At 51.4% G+C, this 27635-nt stretch overlaps 2 protein-coding genes across 13 annotated transcripts; both read left to right on the forward strand.

The window, feature by feature from the left end:
• The first annotated feature begins 343 nt into the window (after nt 1-343).
• NFATC2IP (nuclear factor of activated T cells 2 interacting protein) lies at nt 344-11716 on the forward strand. The gene is made up of 8 exons (XM_081132977.1): nt 344-813; nt 1478-1550; nt 3584-3704; nt 4837-4917; nt 5005-5191; nt 6849-6993; nt 7124-7233; nt 8418-11716. The coding sequence occupies exons 1-8, from the start codon at nt 412-414 to the stop codon at nt 8574-8576; spliced, it is 1278 nt and encodes a 425-aa protein (XP_080989103.1). The 5' UTR covers nt 344-411; the 3' UTR covers nt 8577-11716.
• Nucleotides 11717-17971: 6255 nt separating this feature from the next.
• SPNS1 (SPNS lysolipid transporter 1, lysophospholipid) lies at nt 17972-27355 on the forward strand. Of its 12 annotated transcripts, none has more exons than XM_081131460.1 (13): nt 17972-18476; nt 19454-19743; nt 19836-19901; nt 21527-21663; nt 22793-22944; nt 23045-23111; nt 23927-24072; nt 24845-25000; nt 25312-25501; nt 25836-25901; nt 26160-26258; nt 26583-26754; nt 27022-27355. In XM_081131460.1, exons 2-13 carry the CDS (start codon nt 19503-19505, stop codon nt 27114-27116), a joined length of 1587 nt encoding a protein of 528 aa, XP_080987586.1. In that variant the 5' UTR covers nt 17972-18476; nt 19454-19502; the 3' UTR covers nt 27117-27355. The 12 variants fall into 12 exon arrangements, with proteins under 12 accessions (XP_080987586.1, XP_080987581.1, XP_080987589.1 ...); XM_081131455.1 differs by having other exon boundaries at nt 17995-18476; nt 19535-19743; XM_081131459.1 differs by lacking the exon at nt 17972-18476 and adding an exon at nt 18719-18861.
• Nucleotides 27356-27635: the final 280 nt, after the last annotated feature.

The following is a 27635-nucleotide window of genomic DNA, read 5'->3' on the forward strand; positions in this document are numbered from 1 at the left end:
TAAGCAATTTCCAGTCCACCTTCCTCCTCCCTGAAGCCGTAGAGCTTGAGGACTACAATTCCCAGGATGCCTGGCTCCTCCACCAAACAGGAAAACGGAACTCTGATGGGCGGGGCTGGGAGAAGGCTGGTCTGGAACAGAGGCAGCCCAGCCAATGGGTGGTCCCGGGCGAATTGAAACTTACGCTAATTGCCTCGACGCTCACTGGAATCTTCGGCGTCTTGGTTTCTGTGGCGGACGTGTGATGGACGGGTGAAGCGACCACTGAAAGGGCAGGGAGGCGGATCCAGAGGGTGTGGGCGGGGAGGAGTGATGACTAGCAGGCGGTTCTGCCAATGAAGGGCGGGAGTCGCGAGAGGGGGCCGGCTGAATAACCTAGAAGCGGGCGACTTTGGCGGTGCGGTGAGTGCCATGGCGGAGCCGGTGAGGAAGCGGGGCCGGCGCTCAGGAAGCGGCGGTGCTGGCCGAGGAACTCGGGGGGCCCGGGGCGCCCGGAACCGGCGCCCTGGAGCCCAGCAGTCTCCAGCCCGGCGCTCCGTGGATTCGGTACTTGTGGACTTGGTCAGCGACAGTGATGAGGAAATCGTGGAGGTTTCAGCCGCGCGCGGGTCAGCGGACCCGGTCGAACTCCTGCTCCCGGAGTCCCCCGTGCCGGCCGCGCCGCGGGACGACCGGGACGAAAGCGACAGTGACAGCGACAGCGAAGGGGCGGACGCACGGCCGTCTGGAGCCCCTCAGGGCCTTGTCAGGCGGCGGCGGCGGCTACTGCTGGATCCGGGGGAGGCGCCGGTGGTGCCGGTGTACTCCGGAAAGGTGGGGCGGTTCCCGGGAGGGCTAGCCGGAGGGGCTGGGTATCAGGAGTACTGAGCGTAGGGTTTGGGGGTGGCTCTTGGGAGACTCACTCAAGCAGGGGCTAGGGTCTTGGAGGCAGCGAGATGCAGGGTTCCTGGGGTTTCTGCAGACTGGGAGATGAAGGGCTTTGAAGTGTGTTGGGAGTTTGGGATTCTCATGGGGGCTTAGAGAGGCTGTGGAGCTGGCATCCCTGAGGATTCTGGAAGGGGCTGGGGCTGGAATTTGGGGCATGTTTGGTTTTGAGGTTGGAGCCCATTGCTAAAGATCCAGGAAGCTGGAATATTGGGGACTGGGGCTCATGGAAGTTCAGAAAGAACTGGGGGCTGCAGAGTGAACTAGGGGGCTGGGATTCCCTAGGTCTCTAAGACAGTGGGATGGCTAGCAGCCTAGTAAAAAAGTAGAACTAAACCTGTATCCTCAGAGTGCCTTGAGGAAAGGGGGTGTGGGAGTAAGGGCCCTCCAGTTTTGGATCCTGGGAAAACTCCTGCGTCCCACAAGGCGGCTGTGATATCTATATCTGTTGGGCGAACTTGGGAGCTGGAGGCCTGTGTGTGAGGGAGGAAGTATCCCGCTTTCCCTTTCAGTAGAAGGAGGACTTGGGGCTGACCCACTTTTGTCTTTGCAGGTGAAGAGCAGCCTCCAACTCATCCCAGATCACTTGCCCCTCCTGAAACTCTGTCCCCCAGGGCCTGAGGAAGGTAAGAAAGGGCTTCCTGAAGAGATGCCCAGCACTGGCCTCCCTGAGGAGACTTCCCTGCAGTTATCTGTTGTCTGAGGCTCAGGGGAAGGAATAGGACAGGTGACTCCTGCATCCTAGTCAGAAAAATGCTCCAGTCCTGAAAGGAGCTGAATTGTTAATCAGAAGGCACAGGAAGTGCTGTCAAATCTCCCTTTTTCCAGTTCTACTAGGTATAAGAGTGAGCTAATATACAGATTTCCAGGCGCCATCCCTGGAGATTCTGATTCTGCAATCCTGGGGACAAGGGAGGGGCGGTGTTGAGGATCTGTAACTTTGTTACATCTGCAGCAAGTTCCTTGGGAACACTCTGGAGCCAGCAGGGTGTTCTTTTGAGTCTTATCAGGGCTGCCCAGCCTTACCCTCCCCCAGTGATGTTTTTGCAGCCCATCCAAGGACAATGACTAGGAAGCAAGTGAAATAAGGAAGTGATCCAGTGGGTAAATCCAGCTCTTGGACCAAGACTTCTACACCATGAGGGAGTATGGTAGGGTGAAGAGCTGATTTAGGAACTAGCTGGTCTGAGTTTGAATCCCAGCTCTACTCCTTATTAGCTGTGTGACCTTGGGCAAGTTAATCTCTCAGTGTTTAATTTCCTCATCCGGAAAATGGGGATAATAGTGGACCTATGTCAAAGGATTTTAGTGAGAATTAACTAAAGAGAACATATAGGGAGCCCTCTCTTGGCTACATGTATAGTTTAGGGTATTACCTGGCATGTAGAAGTGCTATATAAATGTACCTCTTTCCTTGCTACTCAAAATGTGGGCCCTGCTTGAGCCCTGCAATGAGCCCCATACTCAAAATGCGGGCCCAGTAATGTTGGTCATTCCCTGGGAGCTTGTCAGAAATACAGAATCTCAGGCCACTGGCAGCTGCCATATGTAGCTAGGACAAGGTTTCTTAATGTCAGCACTACTGACATTTGGACTGGATGATTGTTGTGGGGCTGTTCTGTGCATTGTAGGATGTTCAGCAGCATCCTGACCTCTTACCCACTAGATACCAGTGTCACAGCCCAAACCCCTCCCTCTCTTATTGTGACAACCAAAATATTCTCCAGATATTGCCACATGTCCCCTGGGAGGCAAAATTGCCTCCTATTGAGAACCGCAGATCTAGGATTTATTATCTTTGTTTTGTTTTCACAGTATTTATTTTTGTGGTTAATGATGGCCTCTTATTGGTGGCAAACAAATAGAAAAGAACTATATTCTAGAATAATACCTGGTTTCTGATAATTTCCCAATGTATACAAATACTGAATCATGTTGTACACACGAAACTAATAAAATCTTACATGTCAGTTATACCTCAATAAGAAAGGGGAAAATACCTAGTTTCCTTTTATAATGAATTAATGATTTAAAGAAAAATACTAAACAAATAACAATGCAGAGATATGGCAAAATGTGGTAATGACCCTCACATGGATAAAATTTGAGAAACATGCGCTTAGAGGGTCTGTGCTCCTTTTTTCTTTCTTCATTCCCTCCTTGCCCCAGTGCCTGACTTACATAGTCTCTCTGTGCCCACCAAATTGAGTGCAGGAAGAAAATGGAAATATTTTGAAAAAATCATACTTTGAGAACATCTGTTTTAATGTACCTTTTATAATATACATAACAGTATATACACGTGTAGTACATGATACTAATAGTATTATAATTGTAGTATTAAGTAGCATAATAGTAGTATTAAATATGTATTTTCTGGGTTGTATGCTTGGTATTTTTTATTTGGGGGTACATATGATCAAAAAAGTGAGAACACTGCTGTAGCTGGAGTGGTTAATGATGGCCTCTTATTGGTGGCAAACAAATAGAAAAGAACTATACTGAGCACTTCCTCAGTATTGTGATGTGATCCTGGTGTCTGGGTCCCCCACCGTCTCCTTTCTGAGGACCTTCTGAAGCCCGTGACTTGTATCTCCTCTCCTTGGCCTCTTGCTGCCCTTTCTTGGCTAATCCTTTACACTTTCTCCTCTGTCCCCAGAGTGTGATATGGCAGATTCTAGCAGTCCCCATGCTGAGGATCTCCCAGTTCCAGATTCTCCCTGGAAGAAGAAGCTGAGGAGTAAGGCTGAAGAAGAAAAAGAGAAAAACACGGTGTCTCTGTGAGTGAGGCTGGGCACTGAGGCCCTAGGAGCAGAATAGGAATTGGAGGGGTAGGCTGAGGCAGGCAGGAACCTTGGGTGGCTGCTGAAGGGGTAAGGAAAAGGGGTGGAAGGGGTCTTGAGGCTCAGGTGAGGAATGAAGCTCGTGGCAGAAGAGGTGGCCCACACGAGAGGATGACAGTGGACCCTTCAGGACTGCCCATGGGAGTGGAGTGTTTCTTCTGTGTCTGAGATGGTGGTAATGCAGGGGCGAAGGGTGTGGTTCTGGAGACCGCCCTTGTGGTTCACATCCAACCAGCTGCCTCTTAACGATCCTCTCTGTGCCCCACTTTGCTTTTCTGTAAAATGAGGGTAACAGTGGTACCTGAGTCAGAATATTTGAGTAGATTAAGAGTTAACACTTGGCATATAGTAAGTGCTTGGTGTTAGCAGACATTCACCTGTGAAGTAACTTAATTTAAGAGTTGGGCATTTTCACCCTGGCTGGTGTGGCTTGGTTGGAGTGGCGTCCCATATACCGAAAGATCGCGGGTTCCATTCCAGTCAGGACACATACCTAGGCTGCAGATTCAGTCCCCAGTCAGGGTGCATGTGGGAGGCCACTGATTGATGTTTCTCTCTCACGTCAATGTTTCTCTCTCCCTCTCTCAAATCAGTAAACATATCCTCAGGTGGGGATTGGGGGGAAAAAAGAGGCATTTTCTTCCCAATAGAAATGATAGTAAGGTCTTCCTGTCCTTTCCTGTCTTTGTCTTCAATAAGATGGATGTAGCCCTGGCCGGTTTAGCTCAGTAGTTAGAGCTTCGGACTGAAGGGTCCTGGGTTCGATTCTGGCCAAGGACACATACCTCAGTTGCAGGCTCCATCCCCAGCCCTGGTTGGGGCGAGTGCAGGAGGCAACCAATGGATGTGTCCCTCTCACATTGATGTTTCTCCCCCTTCCACTCTGAAAAGCAATGGGGAAAAGATCCTCTGGTAAGGATAAAAAATAAAATAAGGTGGATGCTCCTGGAAGGTGTTTCCTCTTGGTTCTCCAGCTCCCTCTGTTTCCAGGGCTCCGTAACCCATGAGGAGAGGTATGGGACTGGGGTCTCTCCTCTTCCTCCATTTAGCCGTTCTCTTCTCTCTGCAGGGCTCAGGACACCTCTCCTTTGCCCCCACCTCTGCCAAGGACCAAAAGCAGAAAACATACTCAGGCACTCCAGAAGTTAAGGTGCCAGGGCGGGGCTTGGGCTGGGGTGGAGAGGGTCAGTATGGAGGTTGCCCTCCCCAGCTCACCCAAAGCCCCTTTCCACCCCAGAGAGGTGAACAGGCGCCTCCAGGACCTTCGTTCCTGCCTGAGTCCCAAGCAGCACCAGGGCCAGGACCACCTGAGCCAAGACGATGAGGTGGTCCTTTTGGAGGGGCCCATTCTCCCAAAGAGCCCCCGACTTTTCCAGCTCAAAATCCGGTGCCGTGCCGACCTGATCAGATTGCCTGTCACAATGGTAAGTGCCTGTGGGAGATAGGTCCCAGGGGCTGCCTGTGGAGAGACTGGTGCCAGGGTGGAAGGGACTGTCTTCCTTTGCCCATCCTGCTTTCTAGATCTGCCCACGGTCGCTCAGGCCTCCATGCCTTTGTGCTCATTGTTCCCTTTGTCCGATTATCTTTTCCTTGCTCTTCCCTTTCTTTCTGGCAAATTTTCCACCCGTTTTTCAAAGTTCCACTAAACGTCCTAAGAAGCTTTACTTGGTAGTCCCCTCCCCAGGATACATCCCCTTCCCTTTCCTTCTCTCAGAGCCTGTGCTTTTCTCTTAATGCTCTTCCTGCATTAGACACACAGATGTCTCAGTCATTCTGAGCTCTCTCAGCTTCCTAGTGAAGACTATTTTTTTTTTTTGTAATGTTTTTATTGATTTCGGAAAGAGAAGAAAGGAGAGGGGAAGAGAGATAGAATCATCAATGATGAGTCATTGATCAGCTGCCTCCTGCACTCCCCCTACTGGGGGTTGGGGTTGAGCCCGCAACCCAGTCTTGTGCCCCCACCGGGAATCGAACTGTGGCCTGCTTCATAGGTCAGTGATCAACCACTGAGCCATGCAGGCCAGGCAAGACTACTATTTTTGTAGGAATGACTCCATCCAAAAATAAGAATGGTAACAGAAATGAGCCATAACCGTGCATTGGCAAGCAACTAAGCCATAGGTTGCAAACTGGCAGCCCATGGCCTTATCAACAGAGCATCTTCTTTTGCCCTGTAGAGTGCATTTAAAACAGGAGTTTGTTGTCAGCCTTTGCATTGGGTGATTTCATATAAAGGTGCAGATGTCTGGCTTCTTTTAAGTAGGAAGACATAGTCATGCTGGCTGTATTCCCACATGGTACTAGTCAGTTGGAGCTTTAGAACAGCTGGCCGTTTTATTATTATTATTATTATTATTTTTTTAATCTTCACCTGAAGATATACTTTCTACTGACCCTTAGAGACAGTTGAAGGGAGGGAGGGAGAGAGGGAGAGAGAAAAACATCACTGTGAGAGAGACATCTCAATTGGTTGCCTTTTGCACATGGCCCCGCAGGGGAATGAACCCGCAACCCAGGTTGCGGGAAATGAACCTGTGCTCCTTCAGTCCATGGGCTAATGCTCTAACCACTGATCCACACCAGCCAGGGCCTGTTTATTTTTTAATTGATTTTTAGAGAGAGAGAGAGGAAGGGAGAGAGAAACATTGATATGAGAGTGAAACATCAATCAGCTGCCTCCTGCACTCCCCCTACTGGACACTGTGCTCAAAACCCAGGCATGTGCCCTGACAGGGAATTGAACCCACAACATTTCAGTGCACAGGACAACGCCCAACAAACTGAGACACCCCGGCTGGGTACAGCTGGCCTGTTTAGATGGGACATGTGAGTTCCACTTTGCCGCAGTCCCCACCATTCCCTTTTTTCCTCCTAACCCGTGGTTGCTTCATTTCTTTGTGTTACTTGTCTGAACCCCAATTGACATGATTTTATTGTATATTTTCCCAGGTAAATATGATGAAACTCACAGCTGAGGAGCTCAGCAATTAGCAAAAGCCATAAACTTGTATTAGGGTGAGGGGGTGAGATGGGACACTTCAAGGCAAGAAGGCCTCCTTTGCTGCTTATCTCTCTCTCTAGTCGGAGCCCCTACAGAGTGTGGTGGACCACATGGCCACCCGTCTTGGGGTGTCCCCAAGCAGGATCCTCTTGCTCTTTGGAGAGACAGAGCTGTCCCCTACTGCCACCCCCAGGACCCTAAAGCTTGGAGTGGCTGACATCATTGGTGAGAGGAAGGCAGGGAGGTGGAGCCTTGAGGAGGCTTTTGCCCCAGGGAGGGGTAAGAGGAAAGGCCCCAACGGGGCCCTGCTTCCAACCCCTGCTTAGGCCTGGCATCCTGATCCTGCCTCCCACAGACTGTGTGGTGCTAGCAAGTTCTCCAGAAGCCACAGAGACATCCCATCTGCTCCAGCTGCGGGTGCAGGGGAAGGAGAAACACCAGATGCTGGAAGTCTCGCTGTCTCGAGTGAGTGAAAGAGCTGGCTCTCCATGCCCCTCACCCTTTCCTCTGCCACCTCTCTTGTCAGTTAACTGAGGGTGCATTCCTTCTAGGCCTGATTTTCTGGACACTGCCCTCCCTGGTCTTGGGTTCCCACCCACCCCAGGTAGTGGGAAAAGCCCGTCATTTAACTTCCCTCCCTTTCTACTGGGAACCTCTGCTCTATGCTCCTATGTCCTTCTTCTAGTTAAAATGGAAAGGACCTTTGGACAGTAACCACTAAAATCCATCAAAATAGCAATTAAAGCCACACTTGTAAGTGACATTGAGGGTATTGAATTTCACAACAGTCTTATATGGTGAAGCACTGTTACCCTTATTTTACAGATAAGGAAATTGAGGTCTAGAGAGGTGAGTGACTTGCTGTATTAGTGTCCTGGGCTGCTGTAACACAGGACCACAAGCTGGGAGGCTTAGAACAGGAATGTATTCTGTCATAGTTCTGGAGGTTAGAAATCTGAAATTAAGGCGCCAGCAGGATCACACTCCCTCTGAGACTGCGCAGAATTCTCCCTTGCCTCTTCCAGCTCCTGGTGGTGGCCGTCGATCCTTGGCTTGCAGCTGCATCACTCCAATCGGCCTCTGTTATCACATGGCATTCTCCCTGTGTCTCTGTTTTCTCTTCTTACAAGGACACCAGTCATGTTGCATTACTGCCCACCCTAATCCTCAAGTGTGATCTCATCTTAACTTGATTACATCTGTGAAGACCCTACTTCCAAGTAAGGTCACAGTCACATTTACCAGGGATTAGGACCACAAAGTATCTTTTTGGAGGGGGCACAGTTTAAACTCTAACACTTACCTAAAGTCACACATCCAGTTAGGTGGGAGAGCCTGGCCTCTAGCTCAGATCATTCTCACTCCAGAGTCTGGGCTCTCTTTGTCATTGCAATATATGCCTCCATTGGCAGGCGAGGAGACTGAGACTTGGAGAACCTGCCTGACCCAGAGCCTCCATCCTAAGCTTTGGGCTCTGTAGCCTGGTTGCCTAGAGAGGAACCAACTATACTGGCTTTGTCCACTCGCCTTCCCCTCACAGGCACTGACTTTACTTGTCCCCTCCTCTTCTCTGTCCCACGTCCTCTGTCTGTTCCAAGTTCTTCCCAGCTCCTCTTTTCATTTACATCAATTTTTTCTTGTCTATCCAGGATTCTCCTCTCAAGACTCTCATGTCCCACTATGAGGAGGCCATGGGACTCTCTGGCTGCAAGCTCTCCTTCTTCTTTGATGGGACAAAGCTTTCAGGCAAGGAGCTACCGGCTGATCTGGGCATGGAATCCGGGGACCTCATTGAGGTCTGGGGCTGAAACCCCACTCCCTGTTTGGAGGCCCATCTGGACTTGGGGAGAACACCTGTCCCCTTTTGGCCCTGTAAGGGCTGGCTGAAGCTGAGTTAGAACTTAGCTTTAAGCTGAAGCAAAATCAAGGCATGGTATTTGACCCCCTATCCCGTTGACTCTAGTTTCAAACTGTTAGTGACCTGGTTAGTTGTGTGGTCGTCATTGCTGCCCTGGGTGGACTGTGGCTCCATTTCCATGGTGTGCTGAGTTTTGCAACCCCCTGGGACATCTCCTACCCCCCACCCTTTTACTTCCACCATCACCCTTTCCTTCACCAAAATGTCTATTTTATGAAACTGCTGTTTGAAGAGGGAGTTGAAATAAATTAGGGTTGAGAATGGGATTCCAGGCCTGGGATTTACGCCATGTCTAGGACAGCAGTGGCCTTAGTGTCAATTGGGGATAGGTGGTGAGGTTTGCTTGAGGCACATAACAGGTGTGGCTCTTTGACTTGCAGGAAAGTAAATGATCAAGCTCACGCATGAGCCTAAGTGTAGGCAGACAGTGGGCTACTCTTTTGAAAGATATTGAAGGTTCTGGGCCTTGAGTGTCTAACTCACCTCAGGACCCTTTACAGCCCCTGCCTGATGCACACACATTATTTAGGGCATAATTGAGCACACGGAGCCTTTCGTTTTGGATCGCAGATTCTAGTCCATGCAAGGCCCTGGTTTTATGGCTCTTCTCCCCTTCTTCGTGCCGTCCTCTCCCATAAGCACCCGCTCTACGCTGTTGGTTACACATCTTTGAATATGAATGTGTCCTTGTGAAGCGCGGTGCTGTGCGTGTGAATAGCCTTCCTAGGCATGTGGTGGTGTGCTGCACATCTGTGCGGCTTCTTTTCTCACTCAACATGTGTTGCCTGTTTTACACCGACTCTGCTGCTTTGAACTGAGCTGCGGCCTTGCACAGTGGGCGTCAGCTGCGTGATACTTTCACGTTCACTGCTGGACCCCAGGCGACTCCAACCCTAGGTACCTGCAACTCCTGGGCATGTAGACAAGGCCACGATGAACGTCCTATTATGTGTCCCCTTCCATGCTTGTGTGGAAAGCTCTCCGGCGTAGGTACCCAGGATGGGATTACAGGCCAGACAGGTTAATTTCTCTATGGTTCTACCAAATTTCTCTTGAGATGGTCACTGACACTCCCACTGGAAGCTTCCCCTTTCTCCTCACCCTCACTGGCTCTTTTATTGCCCAACTTTTTCTTTTTTGCCAGTCTCAAGGGTGTAAGGTGTGTTTTAATGTGCACTCATCTCATCCCCAGGAACTTGGGGGATTTCTTCAGGTACCTGTCAGCCTTTTTGGTTTCCCTTTCTGTAAGCTGTTCATTTCTCTTTGCTTATTTTCTCATGTGGGCTTCCTGTGCCTTTGTTTATTCTCAAGAGTTATATATTCCTGGGCAGTTGCAGATAACTCAGAATGGCACTTGGTTTATATATCTAGGTGTGCCCTTTACTGAAAAGAAAATTTTAATTTTAATATAGGTGAATGAATTATTTTGCCGTATCATTTGTTGCTTTTTGATTTCTTATTTAAAAGTAATTAAGATATTTTACATTTTCTTTTGTTAGCTTATTAGCTTTTCCTTTCACACTTAGGCCATAAATAGGGCTGAAGTCCAGCTAGTACATGCTGGTGTTTGCAGCGTCTGGCGTCTGCTCTGCGTGGTCAAACACTTGTTCTCAGTGGCTGATGCCAAACTGTACTAGCTGCTAAATATTGAGCATTACTTTTAAACTATTTAAAATTCACATTTGCATATGAGGTCCAAGTCTTATTTTCATCATACAATTAGCCAGTTTCCTCAGTGTTGTCTACTAATAAAGTCATTAATTTCCCACTATATGTGGTATAATTTTGGCAACAGTGTATCACATTCTTAAAATTTTTTTTGTTGGTGTGGCATTCCTTTGACCTATTGTAGCAAAGAAACCTTAATAACATTTAAATAATACATAATACGGTATAGCTCTCATTTTTTCAGATCTTTTATGTCTGTTAAAGACTTTGAACACATTAAGATTATATATCCAGTCTCAGCAGAATAAATGGGAATACCTTCAACTTGTGTGTATTTGAGGATTTCTGTGTTTGTAGCCCTCATGGGACCACCAGTCTCTGCGACTAAGACCGTTAGTTGTCCCCTGACATCCTTTCTTCCTCCTTCTGGGGTAACAGAACCCCTGGTTTTTAGCAAAGCACAGAGACTTCAGAATGAAGACTATACTTCCCAGCCTTCGCTATAGCTGGGTGTGCCCAAGGGCCGCTTGGGACTCATGAGGTACAAGGGGAGAAGGGCTGCAGTTTCCAGGATGCGACCATAAGTGGGCAGCGTGTGCCCCTCTCCTTCACTTTCTTCCTGGAAGTGAGCAACCCCACTGACATGAGGTGACCTTGGATGGAAGCCACGCAGGGAAGGTCAAGGAGAGAAGGAACTTGAGTCTCAGCTTTCATGCAGCATTTTACCAGCCCTGTGCCATCGACCTCTGGGCTTTCAAGGGAAAGTGGAACTTCTGCCTTGTTTGAATCACTGCTATTTGAAGATTTCTGTCCCATGTAACCAAATCCTGTACTAGCCCCAGGATGCTGTGTTGCAGAGAATGTAGTGGTCCTCTTTGGGAACCCAGGTGAGATCTCAGGTTTATATCCAGGAGTGGAAGCACTGGTCATTGAGTGGGCACCTGCCCAGTTTTTCTTGAGTGCTGCCAAATTTCTGACCAAAGTGGCTGTACCTCTGTAAGTCTATTAGTAAGTGCTGGAAGGTTCCAGTTTCTTCTCCAACACTTAATCTAGAGAGGATATGGGAAATAATTGTAAAGTAATTTGCATTTCTTCTATGATAAGAGAGATTATTTATCCTTTTAATCAAAGAATTGATCACTTGTCCGATGATCTTTCTAAAACTCTCCTGCTGCCCTGGCCCATGTGGTGCAGTTGGTTGGGCATCCTCCTGTGCACCGAAAGGTTGCCAGTTCGATTCCTGGTCAGGGTCAGCGCACGTGCCCGGGTCATGGGCTTCATCCCAGTAGGGGGTGTGCAGGAGGCAGCCAATTGATGTTTCACTCTTGCATTGATGTTTCTCTTCCTCTCTCCTCTCTCTCTAAAAAAGTCAATTAAAAAATTAAAATGCTCCTGCTTAGAAACCTTAAAAACCATAGTGAGCTCTTACTCGGTGCCACATACGAAGCTTGGCACTTTTAATCTCATTTCTCCTCAGAGTAATCCTGCCTGGTAGGTTTTGTTATTACAGGTGTCCCCCTTATCTGCAGTTTTGCTTTCTGCGGTTTCGGTTACCCTCGATCAACCATGGTCTAAAATATATTAAATGGAAAATTTCATGTCCTGGCTGGTGTGGCTCAGTTGGTTGAGCATAGCCCTATGCACTAAAGGTCGCTGGTTCAATTCCCAGTCAGCGCACATGCTCTCTAGAAATCAATAAAACATATTTTTAAAATATAAATAAAAGAAAATTTCAAAAATAAACTATTCATAAGTTTAAATTATGTGCTAGTCTGAGGACCTCACTTTAACATCACAAAGGCATTGTGTCATCTCATATCACAAGAAGGGTAAGTACAGTACAGTAAGATATTTAGAGAGATCCTGTTCACGTATGTTACCGTATAGTCATGTGCCACTAACGACATGAAAATGTTCTGAGATGCGTCAGGCAATTTCCTTGTGTGAACATCACAGTGCACTGAATCACGCGCAGACGGCATAGCCTACACACCCAGGCTGTATGGCACAACCTGTTGCTCCTAGGATATGACCCTGTACAGCATGTCACTGTATAAAATGAGATTAAATCAGGCACAAGAGAAAATGATGCCGTCAAGAGACATGTGGTACATGACTGTATTGTAATTGTTTGTTCTATTTTATTGTTAATCTCTTATGATTCCTAACTTGTAAATTAAACTTTTTCATAGGTATGTGTGTACAGGAAAATATATCTATGGAGTTCAGTACTATCCATGGTTTCAGGCATCCATTGAGGGTCTTGGAACATATCCCCCCAGATAAGGAGAGACTACTGTATTTTGATTTTACAGAAGAGAAATATAAAAAGATCAATTGACCTGCCCCAGACCACTCAGCCACTGAATGCCAAGCCAGATGTAAAACTAGGTGGGCCTGACATGTGGCTGAGAATTCTCGATGAGGCCAGCACTCCTCACACTTCCACTGTGCACACGATTCAGCTGGGGAGCTTGTGAAAATGCAGATGTGGGATCAGCAATTCTGGGGTGGGGCCTGAGGTACGGCATTTCTAACAAGCTCCCAGGTCTTGCAACACTGCTGACCACACTTTGAGTAGCAAGACGTTATTTTGGTTTTTTTCTAAAGCCTCACACCTTTAATGCCTTTCACCTCCCTATCCCTGACCTTCCCTCCATCAGGCCCCCCCATAGAACTGGCCACATTCTCTTGGGCCTGTCCCACCTCAGCCCAGAATGGGTCTAGCTCAGCATACTCTTAAACCCACTGGTCTATGTCTTCCTCCCCTGCTAGACTGTAAGATCCTTGAAAACAAATACAGCCATGCACTGCCCAATGACGTGGTCAAGGATGGACCACATATACGACAGTGGTCCCATAGGGTTATAATGGAACTGAGAAATTCCTCGTCTTGTGACACGGTTGTAGCTGCAATAAAGCCAAAGACATAGCGCTTTCTGAAAAGAGTGACACCTCCCCAAGAAGAGCCTCAGGGTACTGCAGAAGACACTTCCAGGGGGCGACTGCTCCGTGCCCCTAGAGACCTCCCAGTGGGGCAAGATGTGGAGTGGGAGGCGGCGGCATTGATGATCCTGACCCTGTGTAGGCTTAGGCGAATGTGTGTGTTTGTCTTAGTTTTTAACAAAAAAGCTTAAAAAATAAAAAATAGAAAAAACTTAGAATAAGGCTATAAAAATATTTTTGTACAGCAGTACGTGTTTTAAGCTGTTAATACAAAAAGTCAAAAAAATAAAAAATTTATAAAGTTACAGTGACCTAAAGTTTTTAAATAGATTTGGTACAGCCTAAGTTTACAGTATTTATAAAAACTACAGTAGTGTACAGTAAAGGCCCAGGCCTTCACCCTCGCCCAGAACAAGTTCCAGTCCTGTAGGCTCCTTCGCGGTAAGTGCCCTATACAGGTGCGCCATTATTTTTATACAGTATTTTTACTGCACCTTTTCTGTGTTTAGATTCGTTTAGAATCACAAACGCTTGCCTTGAGCTGTGACTGCCTGCAGTACTCAGTGCAGCACGTGCTGTGAGGCTGTAGCCTGGGAGCGCTGGGCGGTGCGTGCGGCCTCGGTGTGGAGTGGGCTGTGCCTCCTACGCTGGTGCGAGCGCACTGTCGTGTTGCTCCATGAAATCACCTAATGACCCATTGCTCGGAATGCATCCCCTGCATTAAGCAGTGCATGACTGTACTATATCTTGTTTTTCTCAAAAACCCATGCTCAGTGTCTGGCGTAGGAGTTACCCACAAATGTTTGTTGAGTGAGTAAGCTCCCTGTCTCAAAGAATCCCACCACCACCCATCTCACTGCATGAACAGGAACCGATGTTTCACTCTCGACCTTTTCCACCCATATCCACTCCATTACCAAAGCAACTTAATTGCCCCAGATGGCTCTCAAAGCGGTTTACTTCTCCCCGTCCCATCCTGGTGCAAGCCTCCCCTGCTTGCAGCCTCGACCAGCCACCTGACGTGGCTCAGCTGCCCCTCTGGCCCTCCAACCAACCCATCTCCGCTACAGCCAGAGGGATCTCGAATGCAAATCTGATCTTAAAATGAAGATCCTGCCCTAGCCTGTTTGGTTCTGTGGTTAGAGTGTCGGCCTGAGGCCTGAAGGGTCCTGGGTTCAATTCCGGCCAAGGACATGTACTTTGGTTGCAGGCTCGATCCCCAGCCCCAGTCAGGGCACATGCGGGAGGCAACCGATTGATGTGTCTCTCTCACATCCATGTTTCTCTCCCCCCTCCCCCCCACTCCCTGAAAAGCAACGGAAAAAATATCCTCAGGTGAGGATTAAAAAAAAAAAAAGAAGATCCTGCCCCGCCGGCAGGACTCAGCGATTGAGCGTCGACCTATGAACCAGGAGGTCACGGGTCAATTCCCCATCAGGGCACATGCCCGGGTTGCGGGCTCCATCCCAGTGGGGTCGTGCGGAGGCAGCCGATCAATGACTCTCATCACTGATGTTTCTCTCTCTCTGCCTCTCTCTCTGAAATCAATAAAAACATTTTAAAAAAGAATAAAGAAGATCCTTCACATGGCCTGGGTCCCACCCAGCCTGAGCCGATTGCTCCCCACAGGCCTCTCTCTCCCTGCTCTTCACTCTGCCCTTTTCTCAGATCCTTGTGTCCACTATGCTTCCTTCCAGGGCAGGGCCTTTGCACATGCTTTCCACTGCCTGGACTGCTCTCTCTTCTTTCCCTGGGAAGTCAAAAATTCCCCTTCCCCCACACCTGGGTTCAAGAACCCCTTCCTGAGAGGCTCTCCACCTCCCTGACCAGGTGAAATGCGCCTGTTATCAGGTCCTTATAATACCCACTTGCTGGACTTCTTTTTTGTGGCACTTGTCATAAGTGAATTTTTTTTCGAGACATTGACATATGCTTATATCTCAAAAGCCACAATTTCCAAAGCAAATAGAGCAAAAGTTGGGCTCCAATTTAAACCAACAGACCTGTACAGATATGTTTATTTATCTGACCTTAAAGGAATTTAAATCAAGAGATCCATCAAATTTTAAAAAGCACCTGTATTCAGAGCAGAGCTGAATATTTTCCCCATTTGGCAAAACCAAAGAGCATCAAAATATTTGCCTTTGTAACCAGAAAGTTTTATTTTCATTGATGTCCAGTGGTCTTGTGTTGGGGCTACAGGCTTTTAAAATAAACTTATTGGAGTTTAGCCTGGCCAGCAGGAGCGGCTGAGTTGGTTGGAGCGTCTGCCCGGGCACCGAAGGGTTGCCAGGTCCATTCTCAGAGCACACGCCTGGGGTTCGGGTTTGATCTCTGGTTGGGGCACGTAGGGAAAGCAACATGATCGATGTTTCTCTCTCCCTTCCTGTCTCTAAGCATGCTCTTGGGTGAGGATTGAGAAAAAACGGAGTTTAATTTACGTGCCTAAGCATTCACTTATTTTAAGCCTACGGTTCAAGAGTTTTAATAGGTGTGTGCAGTCCTGCAAAAGTTTCCTGGTGCCTGTTGGCACCTCCTCCCCCTGATCCCAGGCGACCACTAACCTGCTTCTGTCACTTTAGTTTTGCCTTTTCTAGATTTTCCACTTTTTTAGATTTTTATATAAATGGAATGATACAATATGCAGTCTTTTGTGTCTGGGTTCTTTTGCTTAGCATATTTTTGGTATTTATCCGTGTTGTGTGTATCATTGAGTAGTAGTCCATTGTTTGGATATACCACTCATCTCTTGATGGACGTGGGGGGTTTTCTTTTCGTTTCCTTGGCTATTATGAGTAGTGCTTCTATGAACACTCACGTCCAGGTTTTTGTTTGGACATATTTTCATTTTTTGTTAATAGATACCTAGGAGTGGAGTTGCTGGGTCATATGGGAAATGGATGCTTAAATTTTTTAAAATATATTTTTTATTGATTTCAGAGAGAGGGAGGGAGAGGGAGAGGGAGAGAAACATCAATGATGAGAGAGTGATTGATCAGCTGCCCCCTGCACACCCCCACTGGGGATCGAGCCCGCAACCCAGGCATGTGCCCTGACCAAGAATCCAACCAGTGACCCTTTGGTGCACAGGACAACGTTCAACTAACTGAGCCACCCCGGCCAGGGCAGGATGTTTAATTTTTAAAGAAACTGCCAAGCAGTTTTTAAAGTAGCTGTACTATTTGCATTCCTTCAAGCACTGCATGAGGCTTCTAGTTACTTCATATCATTTCCAATACTTGACATTATCAGGGTTTTTTGGTTTGTTTGTTTTTAGCTATTCTAATATAGTGGTATCTTACTGTGGTTTTAATATTTGTTTTCCATTATGACCAACGGTGTCATATGTTTGTTGGCCATTCATATCTTTTGTGAAATGTCTGCTCAAATCTTTTGCCCATTAAAAAAATTATGTTTTTGTCCTATGGAGTTGTGTTATTTTTTATTTTATTTTAAAAAATATATCTTTATTGATTTCAGAGAGAGGAAGGGAGAGGGAGAGAGAGAGATAGAAACATCAATGAAGAGAGAGTCATTGATGGAGCCCGCAACCTGGGCATGTGCCCTGACTGGGAATCGAACCCCGATCACCTGGATCCTAGGTCAGCGCTCAACCGCTGAGCCACGCCGGGCGGGGCTGGAGTTGTGTTTTTAAAAATATATGTTTTTGTTGATTGTAGAGAGGGAGGAAGGAAGAGGGAGAGAGAGAAACATTGATCAACTCCTGAGCAGCTATCAAATCAGCATGGGTCGATGCTCAACCAACTGAGCCACAGCAGCCAGGGTTTATGGAGTTAATCCTCACCCCAGGATATTTTTTCCATCACTTTTCAGAGAGAGTGGGAGAGAGGGAGGGAGGGAGAGAGAGTGAGAGACACATCAATGTGAGAGAGCCACATGGACTGGTTGCCTCTGGCACACAACGGGACTGGGGGCTGGGAGCGAACCCACAACCCAGTGCATGCCCTTGACTGGGAATCGGACCCTGGACCCTTCAGTGCAGGGGCTGACACTCTAACAACTGAGCCACACCAGCCAGGGCAGGTTTATGGAGTTTTAAGAGTTCTTTATACATCTGGATGGACGTAAGTCCTTTGTCAGATACATGCCTTGCAAATATTTTCTTCCAATCTGTGACTTGCTTTTGCATTTCACAGGCGCAGTTTTACACGTGTACGGATATCTGTCTCCTCCAGATAAGATCCATGAGGGTAGGGACTAAGTCTGCTGTTGCCTGACCCAATGCCAGGCAAATAGTAGTGCTTAATAATATGTTGTTGAGGAAATTCAGTGACTACAATCTGAAGTTCCTCTCCCTCTCTTTCCCTTAAACCCTCAGGGAGATCTGGCTTAAGGCTCTGAAACATGAAGTATCTCCTGGAACAATGCCAATGGGGGGGTATCCATGACTCAAAACTCAAAATAGGTTCTGATAAGGTCCCTTGGGGGCCCCGTGCTCTCCCCATGAGACTCCAGGATCTCAGTAGAGGTCTGGCTGCAAGAGGGGCCTTGAAGCAGCATCTGCATAGAACCATACTCATGTTATTTAGTGTATGTTTATTAGCTGTATCTTAGAGATTGGGGCAGGGCTCTGGTCCCCGGCCCTTCCCGTCCGGCAGCCAGGAGTCTCCTTAGGCTTCAAGCCCCTGCTTGCCCCAAATGCGACCACCAGAGGGCGCAAGAGCGTGGGTCCCAGTCGGGTGAGGACGGACCGCTGCCGGGCGCGGCGCCGGGCCCTGGCGACGCTTCTCCAGTGTCCGCGGGAGAGCGCGGAGGTGACAGGCAGCTGGGCCGGCGGGCCCGCCCCACGGGAGGGGGCCGAGGAGAGGCCGGGACGCGCGGCTGCTCAACACTCGGCACCTCGTGAGCGTGAAGCCGCATCACGCACCGCGGAGGAGAGAATCACGCACAGCGAGAGCTGCTCACTGGCACTTTTGGAGATACTGTTTCCAGAACCTTTACATTTTTTAATTTATCGATTCTGAGAAGGAGGGGGAGAGGTTTGTTGCTCCACATCTATGCATCACTGGCGATTCCTGTGCGCCCTGACCGGGGATGAGCCCACAACCTGGGCGAGTCGCGGGGACGCTCCAACGGAGCCCGGGTCGGGCCAGGAGCGCTCAGCATTCCTCCAGCTCCCTCGGGAAGAAGCCGGCGGCTGGTGCGGACAAGGCAGGTGAGGCTCGGGGGCGGGCGGCGCCTCCGGTCCCCTGCCCGCCGGCCCGTGGCCAGGGCGGCGCGGCGGCGGCGCGCGGAGCCCGAGACCGCGCCCGGTTACCGCGGCGACCCGGCGGCGGTCACGTGCTGCAGGAGCGGGCGGGGAAGCCGGCCGAGCGCGGGGCCGCGCCGCAGCCGCGGCCGTCGGGGGCGGGGCCCGTGTGGGCGGCTCGCTGGCGGCGCCTTCCACCGCCCCGCCCCGCGGTCACATGACCGGCCTCGGCATCATGGCGGTGGCCCTGGTGCGGCGCTGGGGCTGAGCTGCGGCGGGCGCAGAGGGCTCCCACCCGGGTGAGGGGCGGCCTCCGCCTAGGAGGGGGTCACGCCGGCCTCAGCCCTGCCAGGTTCTCCACCTCACCCCAGTCCCACTCGTCCCGCCCCCTCCGCGCGCTGTCGGGCGAGACGGGGCCCGGGTTCCATCCGCATCCCAGCCGCGCTCTGTGCTGCGGGACAAGCGCGCGCCTCCCTTCCCCGGGTCCCTCCAGCCCCCTTTCTCCTGCCCCCTGCCCGGCTCTGCGCGCGCCTCCCTCGCCCGGGTCCCTCCAGTCCCTTCCTCCTGCCCCCTGCCCGGCTCTGCGCGCGCCTCCCTCGCCCGGGTCCCCTCCAGCGTCCTTTCTCCTGCCCCCTGCCCGGCTCTGCGCGCGCCTCCCTTCCCCGGGTCCCTCCAGCGTCCTTTCTCCTGCCCCCTGCCCGGCTCTGCGCGCGCCTCCCTCGCCCGGGTCCCTCCAGTCCCTTCCTCCTGCCCCCTGCCCGGCTCTGCGCGCGCCTCCCTCGCCCGGGTCCCTCCAGTCCCTTCCTCCTGCCCCCTGCCCGGCTCTGCGCGCGCCTCCCTTCCCCGGGTCCCTCCAGCCCCCTTCCTCCTGCCTCCTGCCCTCTGCGCGCGCCTCCCTTCCCCGGGTCCCCTCCAGCCCCTTCTCCTGCCTCCTCTCCTCGCAGGTAGGATCGTCTGTGGGACCCGAGCGCGGGCGGGCGTGGCCCCGGGACCATGTCCGGGGTCGAACACGAGCCCTTCCTCAGCCAGGCGGATGACACGGCCGACGGGCCGGTGCCCGGCACCCCGGGATTACCGGGGTCCATGGGGAACCCGAAGTCCGAGGATCCCGAGGTCCCGGACCGGGAGGAGCTGCAGCGCATCACGGGCTTGTCCGCGGGCCACTCGGCTCTCATAGTGGCCGTGCTGTGCTACATCAACCTCCTCAACTACATGGACCGCTTCACGGTGGCTGGTACTGGCTCCTGGGAGGAGGTTGACGAGGGGAAGGGAGCGGGGTCCCGAAGGTGGAGCTGCCTCGCCGAGCCCATGCTGTCTTCTTCCCAGGCGTCCTTCCAGACATCGAGCAGTTCTTCGACATCGGAGACAGTAGCTCGGGCCTCATCCAGACCGGTGAGCGAAGGCCCCTCCTGGGAACACAGCAGCGATTTTCCCTTTTCTTACCCTGGGGGTGGGGGTGGGGGGTGGGGCACATGCTGGCGCGCCTGGGGCCTCATTGATGGAGGAACAGTGACCAGAGGTAGGGGAAGGGGGGCCCGGATTCTGCTCTGAAGTTGTTCTGGTTAGTTAGCACCTCATTCCAAGAGAGAGCCGGTTAAGTGTAATGGTTAAGACAGACCTGGGTTTAAATCTCCGCATCTACTCACCGTGCGGTGGTAGGCAAGGCCCTCAACCTCTTTTTCCTTGCGGGTGAGATGGAACTAGTAATACCCCAGGTCACCTCCCAGGGCTGATGTGAGGGTTGAATGAGATAAGGCTTGTGAAATGTGTGGTGCGGTGCTGAGAACATGGTAGGCACCCAGTAAATAATGGCAGAAGGGGTCAGAAATGGGGAGAGGTGAGTTTTACCTGTTCAGAACTTTGGGACTTGTGAGAGAGGGAAAGACAGGGTCAAATCCTCTTTTCCTTCCTTCCCTCCTTCATTCATTTCTTAAGTGTGTCTGAGCACCTACTGTGTGCCAGGCTCTGGAGGAAGTGGTGATAACAACCACAGAACTTGTCCAAGACCTGTTATGCCCATTGTCTTCAAATCCTTCCATCAGCCAAGGATTTATTCTTTTTTTTATAGAGGAAGTAGTATTACCTACATTTTTATAAAGAAACTGAGGCTTGGAGAAGAGTTAAGACTTGCCCAGGGTCACACAAGTTAGAGACAGAAGAGGAGTTTGAGTCCAGGTGTTGCAATGTCCTTTGCTCCAGTCCAGGCCGATAAGGAACTGGAAGTACTTAAGGCAGTGTCTAGAGAAGTGAGGATGGAATCATAGGTAATGGTCTGCAAAACCCTAAAGAATTAGTGAATTAGGGAAGAAGCAATTCTTTCTCGGTGGCCCCACTCACTTTTTCATGCAGCAAATGTTTAGTGAGCGCCTTTTATGCTAGGCCATGTGTTAACTAATGGAAACAGTCATGGCCAATACAGGCAAAGTCACTGCGTTCATGGAGCTGACATTCTGCTGTGCCTGAGGGGGTAACAATCCATAAAAACCTAAACTGATGAGATAATTTTCCATGGGGATAAGTGTCATGTAAAAGAGCACAGTAAATGGGGTAGACACTGCATGTGTGGTGGTTGGAAAAGTGTCTGAGCTGGAACTCAAACTTGCTAAAGCTCTGTGAAGCTCAGGGGAGAGGAGAGAATGTTCCAGATGGGACAGCAGTTGCCCAAAACCCTAAGATGGTATTGAGCTTGGCCGTTGGGCCACTGGGGTGCAGAGGAAGGAAAGGATGAGCATGAAGTTGGAGAGGTAGGGAGGGGTTAGAGCAGACAGCGCAGTGTGGGCTGTGGCATGGAGTTTGGATTTTGTTCTTGGCTCCGATGGAAGGAAGTGATGAGTCAGCTGCGCTATCCAGACTACAATGGAAGGTTTGAAAGACGTTGAAAATGAGGTTGGACTCCCCCTGGCAGGAACCTCTGACAATTTCAGGGTTGGGAGTTATTCCTGCCCCCCCTCGCCCTCCCTGAGCTGGGGTGGGGTAGGGGTACTGGGGCTGGGCTGTGACTCTCTGCTTCCCCTCAGTGTTCATCTCCAGTTACATGGTGTTGGCACCTGTGTTTGGCTACCTGGGTGACAGGTACAATCGGAAGTATCTCATGTGCGGGGGCATTGCCTTCTGGTCCCTGGTGACACTGGGGTCGTCCTTCATCCCCAGAGAGGTGAGGCCCCACGATGGCTCCTGCTTCCAGCCCCTCCACTCCCCCATCAGTCTTTGCTTCTGCCCTTTGGAGCCATGGCAGACTGGGCCTGGGGAACTTCTGCATCTTCCTTGGTCCTGCCATCTTACCCCCTGCTTGCCTAAGTTAATCTGCCCGCCCTGTCCTTCCCCATTTTCCTTCAGAACCTTCTCTCCACCATCCCCACTCCCCACCCCGACCATGACTCCTTCCACTCAACACCCACACAGTCGCGTTTCTCTCTCTGCCACGGAAAAGGCCTCACCTAGGCTGCCCTCTGTCCCCCTTCCCCTTCCTGGTCACACTTCCTGAAGGCCCTTGACCGAGCTGCAGTCGGTGAAGGAGCAGCCAGGAGAGCCGCTCACTCTGCCTGAAGTTCCTCTTCTACTTGCCCCTTGAGCGCTGCCGGGGAGCGGCCCCCCTACTCCACTGCCAAAGTCAACAGTGACCTCCTGGCTGCTAAATGTAGCTCCTACTCCCTGCCCCTTGTCTCCTGATCTCCTGGGAGCCTCTGGCTCTGTGACCCACTTCTTCCTTCTGGAAATTCTTCTCACCTCTGTGATGCCATTCTTTTGGTTTTCCTCCTGCTTCCCTGGCTGTTGATTCTTTGATCCTTTAAAATCTCCTCTGTCTGTTTTCCTCTCTGCCCCAGAACCCTGTCCTCAGCTCCAGGCACTCAGTACACACTCTCCTTGGGTGATTGCACCCTTTCCCTAGCTTTGAGGGTCTTTGGTAGACAAATGAAACCCCACCTAAGATCATTACTCACCATTGGGTGGGGTAGGCAAGATAGAAATGAAGATTTATTTTGCACTTCCTGGGCACAAGATAATGGACTTTTATTATCCAATCCTCACAATAGTTATGCGAAAAAGTTGTTATTGCCCCCCCCTTTTTCAGATTAGGAAACTGAGGGTCAGAGAGGTTAAGTTGCTTTCTCAAAGTCACAGCCAGTAAGTAGGGGAGCCAGGATTCAAGCTCAGGTCTGTCTGATTCTAAAACCCTGGCCTCTCCCAACATCCCTGCCACCTCTCCAGAACTGGCTGGAGAGGTAGGCTGGGAGGCTGGCTGTAGGGTGGGGTACCACCCCCACCCCCGTCTCCTTCCCCAGCAATTCTGGCTGCTCCTCCTGACTCGGGGCCTGGTGGGGGTCGGGGAGGCCAGTTACTCCACCATCGCACCCACCCTCATCGCTGACCTCTTCGTGGCAGACCAGCGGAGTCGGATGCTCAGCGTGTTCTACTTTGCCATCCCAGTGGGCAGGTGAGTGGGCCTTGGGCCTGCCTGTTGGGGAGACAGAAGGGCCTGGCATTGTGCATGACTGACCAGCTGTCCCTTCTTCTCTCCCACCCCTTTCCCCCAGTGGTCTGGGTTACATTGCAGGCTCCAAAGTGAAGGATGTGGCTGGGGACTGGCACTGGGCTCTGAGGGTGAGTCTGGTCACGCCTGGGGGAAGGTCAGCAGCATTATCACTGATTCTCCCTTTTTACCTTCAGACACCCCATTTTAAGGCAGCGTTTACTCTGCCAAGCTTTTAGGAATCCTGGCTGTCCTCACCACAAAGCCATGTGCTAGACAGAACTCTTGGTTGCAGGTGACAGAAGCCCACTGTAAAAGTATAAGCCCCTAATGGGACTGTATTGGCTCTCATAATGGAAAGCCCCAGGGTGAGCTTCAGGTAAAGCTGGATCCAGGACTCCCACAGTCACAGGAATTTGATCACCCTTTTCTTAAGCCCTGCTTTCCTCTGTGCTACTTTTATTCTCAAGCAAGTGAAAACTCCACACGATTATCTTCCCACTTAGAAACTTTGGCAGCCTGGTTCCTTGAGCAATAGTCCTGGATGGTATCCGATTAGGTAAACATGGATCAGTCTCATGCCTGCCACTGATTGAATCAGTCACCAAGGGTGGGGAAGTTAACACTACTCGTTGGCCAAGTCTGGGTTGCAAACCCTGCCCTATTTGAACCATGTGAATTGAGAGAAATGGGGGGAGTGGTTTCCCATAAAGAAAATTAGAGTGCTGTTACCAAAGAGGGAGCAATTAGGCTTGCAGAAATGGGAGTAGCCCCTAGTGGCACTTGCCCCTCCCCCCAGTTGCAGGTTTAGCTTCCTTAAGCAGCCACTTAGGGGCGTTTGAGGTCTTGGCGCCTGAGTTGCCTTCACACACCTTCCCTTTCTCCCAGTCCCAGGGGTTGATTGTGTCTCTGCCTCGGCCTGTCCTGAAGCCCACTCTTTTTCCAGGTGACACCAGGGCTAGGAGTGGTGGCTGTGCTGCTGCTGTTCCTGGTAGTACGGGAGCCACCAAGGGGAGCTGTGGAGCGCCACTCAGGCTCACCACCCCTGAACCCCACCTCATGGTGGGCAGACCTAAGGGCTTTGGCGAGAAAGTGAGTTAAATTCCAACCTAACCCAACATCTTAGATTTCCAGGGAGGCCCTGACAACTGGGTTGAAATTTACATGGGGGTGGTCTTTGTTTTCTGTGTTTTTATTTTAATTTTAGTTTTTTATTGATTTTAGACAGAGGGGGGGAAAGAGAGAGTGAGAGAAACAAACATGGATTTGTTGTTCCACTTATTTACTGCATTCATTGGTGCTTTTTGTATGTGCCCTGACTGGAGATGGAACCCTGTAACTGCGGGATGGGGAAGGCACTCTCTCCTGGCTGCGTTTATTTTCTTGGGCCAATGTCAGGGCCAGTAATTCATTCACTGCTGCCCCCTTGTGGCAGCTGCTTGAATTACAGATCCAGATCCTGAGAGCCAGGACAGCCTCTACACCTAGTGCCCTGACCTTATAAAAAAACCAGGAGGCCCAGCTGCCGGTGTGGCTCAGCGGTTGAGCATCAACCTATTATCCAGGAGATCGCAGTTCAATTCCTGGTCGGGCCACATGCCCGGGTTTCAGGCTCAGTCCCCAGTAGGGGACGTGCAGGAGTCTGTTCAGTGACTCATCATTGATGTTTCTCTCTCTCTCTCTCTCTCCTCCTCTCTCCCTCTCTCCCTCTCCTCCCCCTCCCTCCCTCTCCCTTTCTCTCTCTGAAATCGATAAAGACATATTAAATAAATAAATAAATAAATAAGCCAGCAAGGGAGAACAGAGGCCCCTACCTTGGCATATCAGTGGAGTCTGACTTCCTCCCTTCCAACTGTCTTTGCAGCCCTAGTTTCATCCTGTCGTCCCTTGGCTTCACTGCTGTGGCCTTTGTCACGGGCTCCTTGGCTCTTTGGGCTCCTGCATTCTTGCTGCGCTCCCGTGTGGTCTTGGGAGAGACCCCACCCTGTCTTCCTGGAGACTCTTGCTCTTCTTCTGACAGGTACCTGGATGGGGGTTGGGTTGGATGTCCTGCAGGTGGCAGGGGATGGAGGGGTAAGAGTATGATTCAGACTCAGACAAGGAGAGTTGGAATCCCAACTCCACAAGCTATTTTCCTCTCCCAGAGTTTCAGTTTCCTGGTCTGGGAAGTAGGTGGTGGGAACTTTGTAAACCATGGGGTGTTGTGCTTGGATAGACTTGGGTTGTGAGGGTGGCTGGGATGGACCATCTTCCTCTCCAAGCCATAGGGGCGAGGCTAGGGGGCTTTGCAGGGGGACGGACTAGTCCTTATGCCCCTCCCTTTGCCCCCAGCCTCATTTTTGGGCTCATCACCTGCCTGACCGGGGTCCTGGGTGTGGGCCTGGGAGTGGAGATCAGCCGCCGCCTCCGCCACGCCAACCCCCGGGCTGACCCGCTGGTTTGTGCTGCTGGCCTCCTGGGCTCTGCACCCTTCCTCTTCCTGTCTGTGGCTTGTGCCCGTGGTAGCATCGTGGCCACTTATGTGAGTAGCCAGCAGGTATCAAGGAGGGCTGTTTTGGGTCCAGGGGGAGGAATGGTGTACTGGGGCAGGACTGGGGTCAACCAGCGTAGTGGTTCAGAGCCAGCTCTGGAGTGGGAGTGCCTAGTTTGAATCTCAGGTCTTGCCCTTCCTAACTGTGTGGCTTTGGGCAAGTGACTTAACCTCTCTGTGCTGTTTCACCATCTGTAAAAAGGGAATAATAATAGCTCCTGTCTCATAGAGGTGTTGTGAGGACTAAATGAGTTAATAGATGGGCCTCCGTGTGTTTGCTCTTGTAATGAGATCAACCCTGCTCTGCCTCCCCTCGGTCCCCCAGGTTTTCATCTTTATTGGAGAGACACTGTTGTCCATGAACTGGGCCATTGTGGCTGATATTCTGCTGGTGAGTCGGTGGGCCATTCCAGAGTTGGTCCAGAGGCTGCTGGGAGCAGGGAAGGGTGTGGGGAGCCTCACTTGCCTTGAATTGTGGCCTTTACCCCTTCTTTAAAACCCGCCCGAGTGACTTCAGCGTCCAACCCCAGATCGTCCTATAGTCCTGCCTTCCCTACCCTTTACCCTAGTCACACCTCTGAGCTGGGGTTCACCTCTGACCTCAGCCTTGGCCCCATTTCTGCCCTCTCTCCTGCCCCTCCTCCCCCAGTATGTGGTGATCCCTACGAGGCGCTCCACTGCCGAGGCCTTCCAGATTGTGCTGGCCCACCTGCTGGGTGATGCTGGGAGCCCCTACCTCATTGGCCTGGTGAGCACTGCCCTTTTGCTGGGCCTGGGGTGGGATCGGGGCACCCTTCGTCCTGACACTGGCTGGTGGGCAGTGGCCGGAGCCTGGCTGAATTGGCCCCAGCTAGGTCCATGTCATCTGTGCCAGGCACTCCTCACCTCCGATCCTCAGCTAGCTGGGAAGGATTTTGTCTGCAAGTTTCCACATGAGACCATGGACCTCTCCCTGGAGGTCTAGACACCCTTCCTTTCCCGGCTTGTCTTTGTTTTCCTGGAATTTGGGGCACCCTTTCCCCGTGCCCTCTCCAAGACTCTCTCCTGCTTTTCCTTTCCCTTCTCCCCACAGATCTCCGACCGCCTCCGCCGGAGCTGGCCCCCCTCCTTCTTGTCCGAGTTCCGGGCCCTGCAGTTCTCGCTCATGCTCTGCGCCTTTGTCGGGGCCCTGGGTGGTGCCGCCTTCTTGGGTACCGCCATCTTCATTGAGGGTGACCGCCGGCGGGCCCAGCTGCATGTGCAAGGTCAGTGGGGCCGTCCCTCTGTTCGTGCACAGCTCACTGCCCAACTTCATGATACTGCCTGTTTGTCCATGTGTCTAGTCCTGTGTACCTGGCATCTCTCAGTCCACAGCTGTCCCTTCATCCGGCTTTGGGTCTGTCTGGCCAAAAAGCTGATGTCCCGCTGTCCATAGCTCTGGAGCCCCATCCATTTCCCACTGCCTGTTTGTCCCCTCCCAAGCTTTGTGTCTGTCTGCCCAGCCAACCCTGGCTCTGACCCCTCCCCACCAGGTCTACTGCATGAGGCAGGGCCCGAAGATGACCGTATCGTGGTGCCCCAGCGAGGCCGCTCCACCAGGGTCCCTGTGTCCAGTGTGCTCATCTGAAGGGCTGTCACTCGCCTACCTGCATACCTACCATAACTCTCAGGCGCACCCCAGCAGGCACCTGGGCCCAATCCCTTGGCCTGGCCCAGCTTCTAGGAGGAGCCTTGGGCCATGTTCCAGCTCCCACACTACATGGGCAGCCAAGGGCAGGCGGTGGGGGTCCGGGAGGGGATCCCCCTCCACTGGAGCAGCCCCAGGGGCTCGGTGCTATTTGTACTGAATAAAATTTGTAGCCAGACCCCAACTGCCTGCTGGAGTCTCTCTGGGTACTTGTGACCACCAACCTCTAGAATGTAGGGGATGCCTCGCTCCAGCCTCAGCGCTCCTGGTGGCTGTTGGGTCACTCCTGTGGGCTCCTTGGCTGGGCGAAGGAGGGCGGAGTGAGCTGGCCCTGTGTGACTGTGAGTCACGCCCGCTTCCCCTAGAACTGGCCTCCTGTGGAAGGCCGTCTGGGGTGAGGTGGGTGGGCCCTGTGCCCCTCTGAATTCCTTGCGTCAGCCTTCCTTGCTGCCTTGAGCG

Source organism: Miniopterus schreibersii, assembly GCF_964146895.1.
Source record: "Miniopterus schreibersii genome assembly, chromosome: 3".
NCBI classification, from domain to species: Eukaryota; Metazoa; Chordata; class Mammalia; order Chiroptera; family Miniopteridae; genus Miniopterus; species Miniopterus schreibersii.

Excerpts from the sequence above, each read along its gene's own strand:
- NFATC2IP (XM_081132977.1), top strand. The coding sequence starts at position 412 with ATGGCGGAGCCGGTGAGGAAGCGGGGCCGGCGCTCAGGAAGCGGCGGT. Across the intron at positions 4,918-5,004 it reads CAGGCACTCCAGAAGTTAAG|AGAGGTGAACAGGCGCCTCC; the intron begins GTGCCAGGGCGG and ends TTTCCACCCCAG. Across the intron at positions 6,994-7,123 it reads TGGAGTGGCTGACATCATTG|ACTGTGTGGTGCTAGCAAGT; the intron begins GTGAGAGGAAGG and ends TGCCTCCCACAG.
- SPNS1 (XM_081131455.1), top strand. The coding sequence starts at position 18,319 with ATGCATCACTGGCGATTCCTGTGCGCCCTGACCGGGGATGAGCCCACA. Across the intron at positions 19,744-19,835 it reads GGACCGCTTCACGGTGGCTG|GCGTCCTTCCAGACATCGAG; the intron begins GTACTGGCTCCT and ends TCTTCTTCCCAG. Across the intron at positions 24,073-24,844 it reads CTAAGGGCTTTGGCGAGAAA|CCCTAGTTTCATCCTGTCGT; the intron begins GTGAGTTAAATT and ends CTGTCTTTGCAG.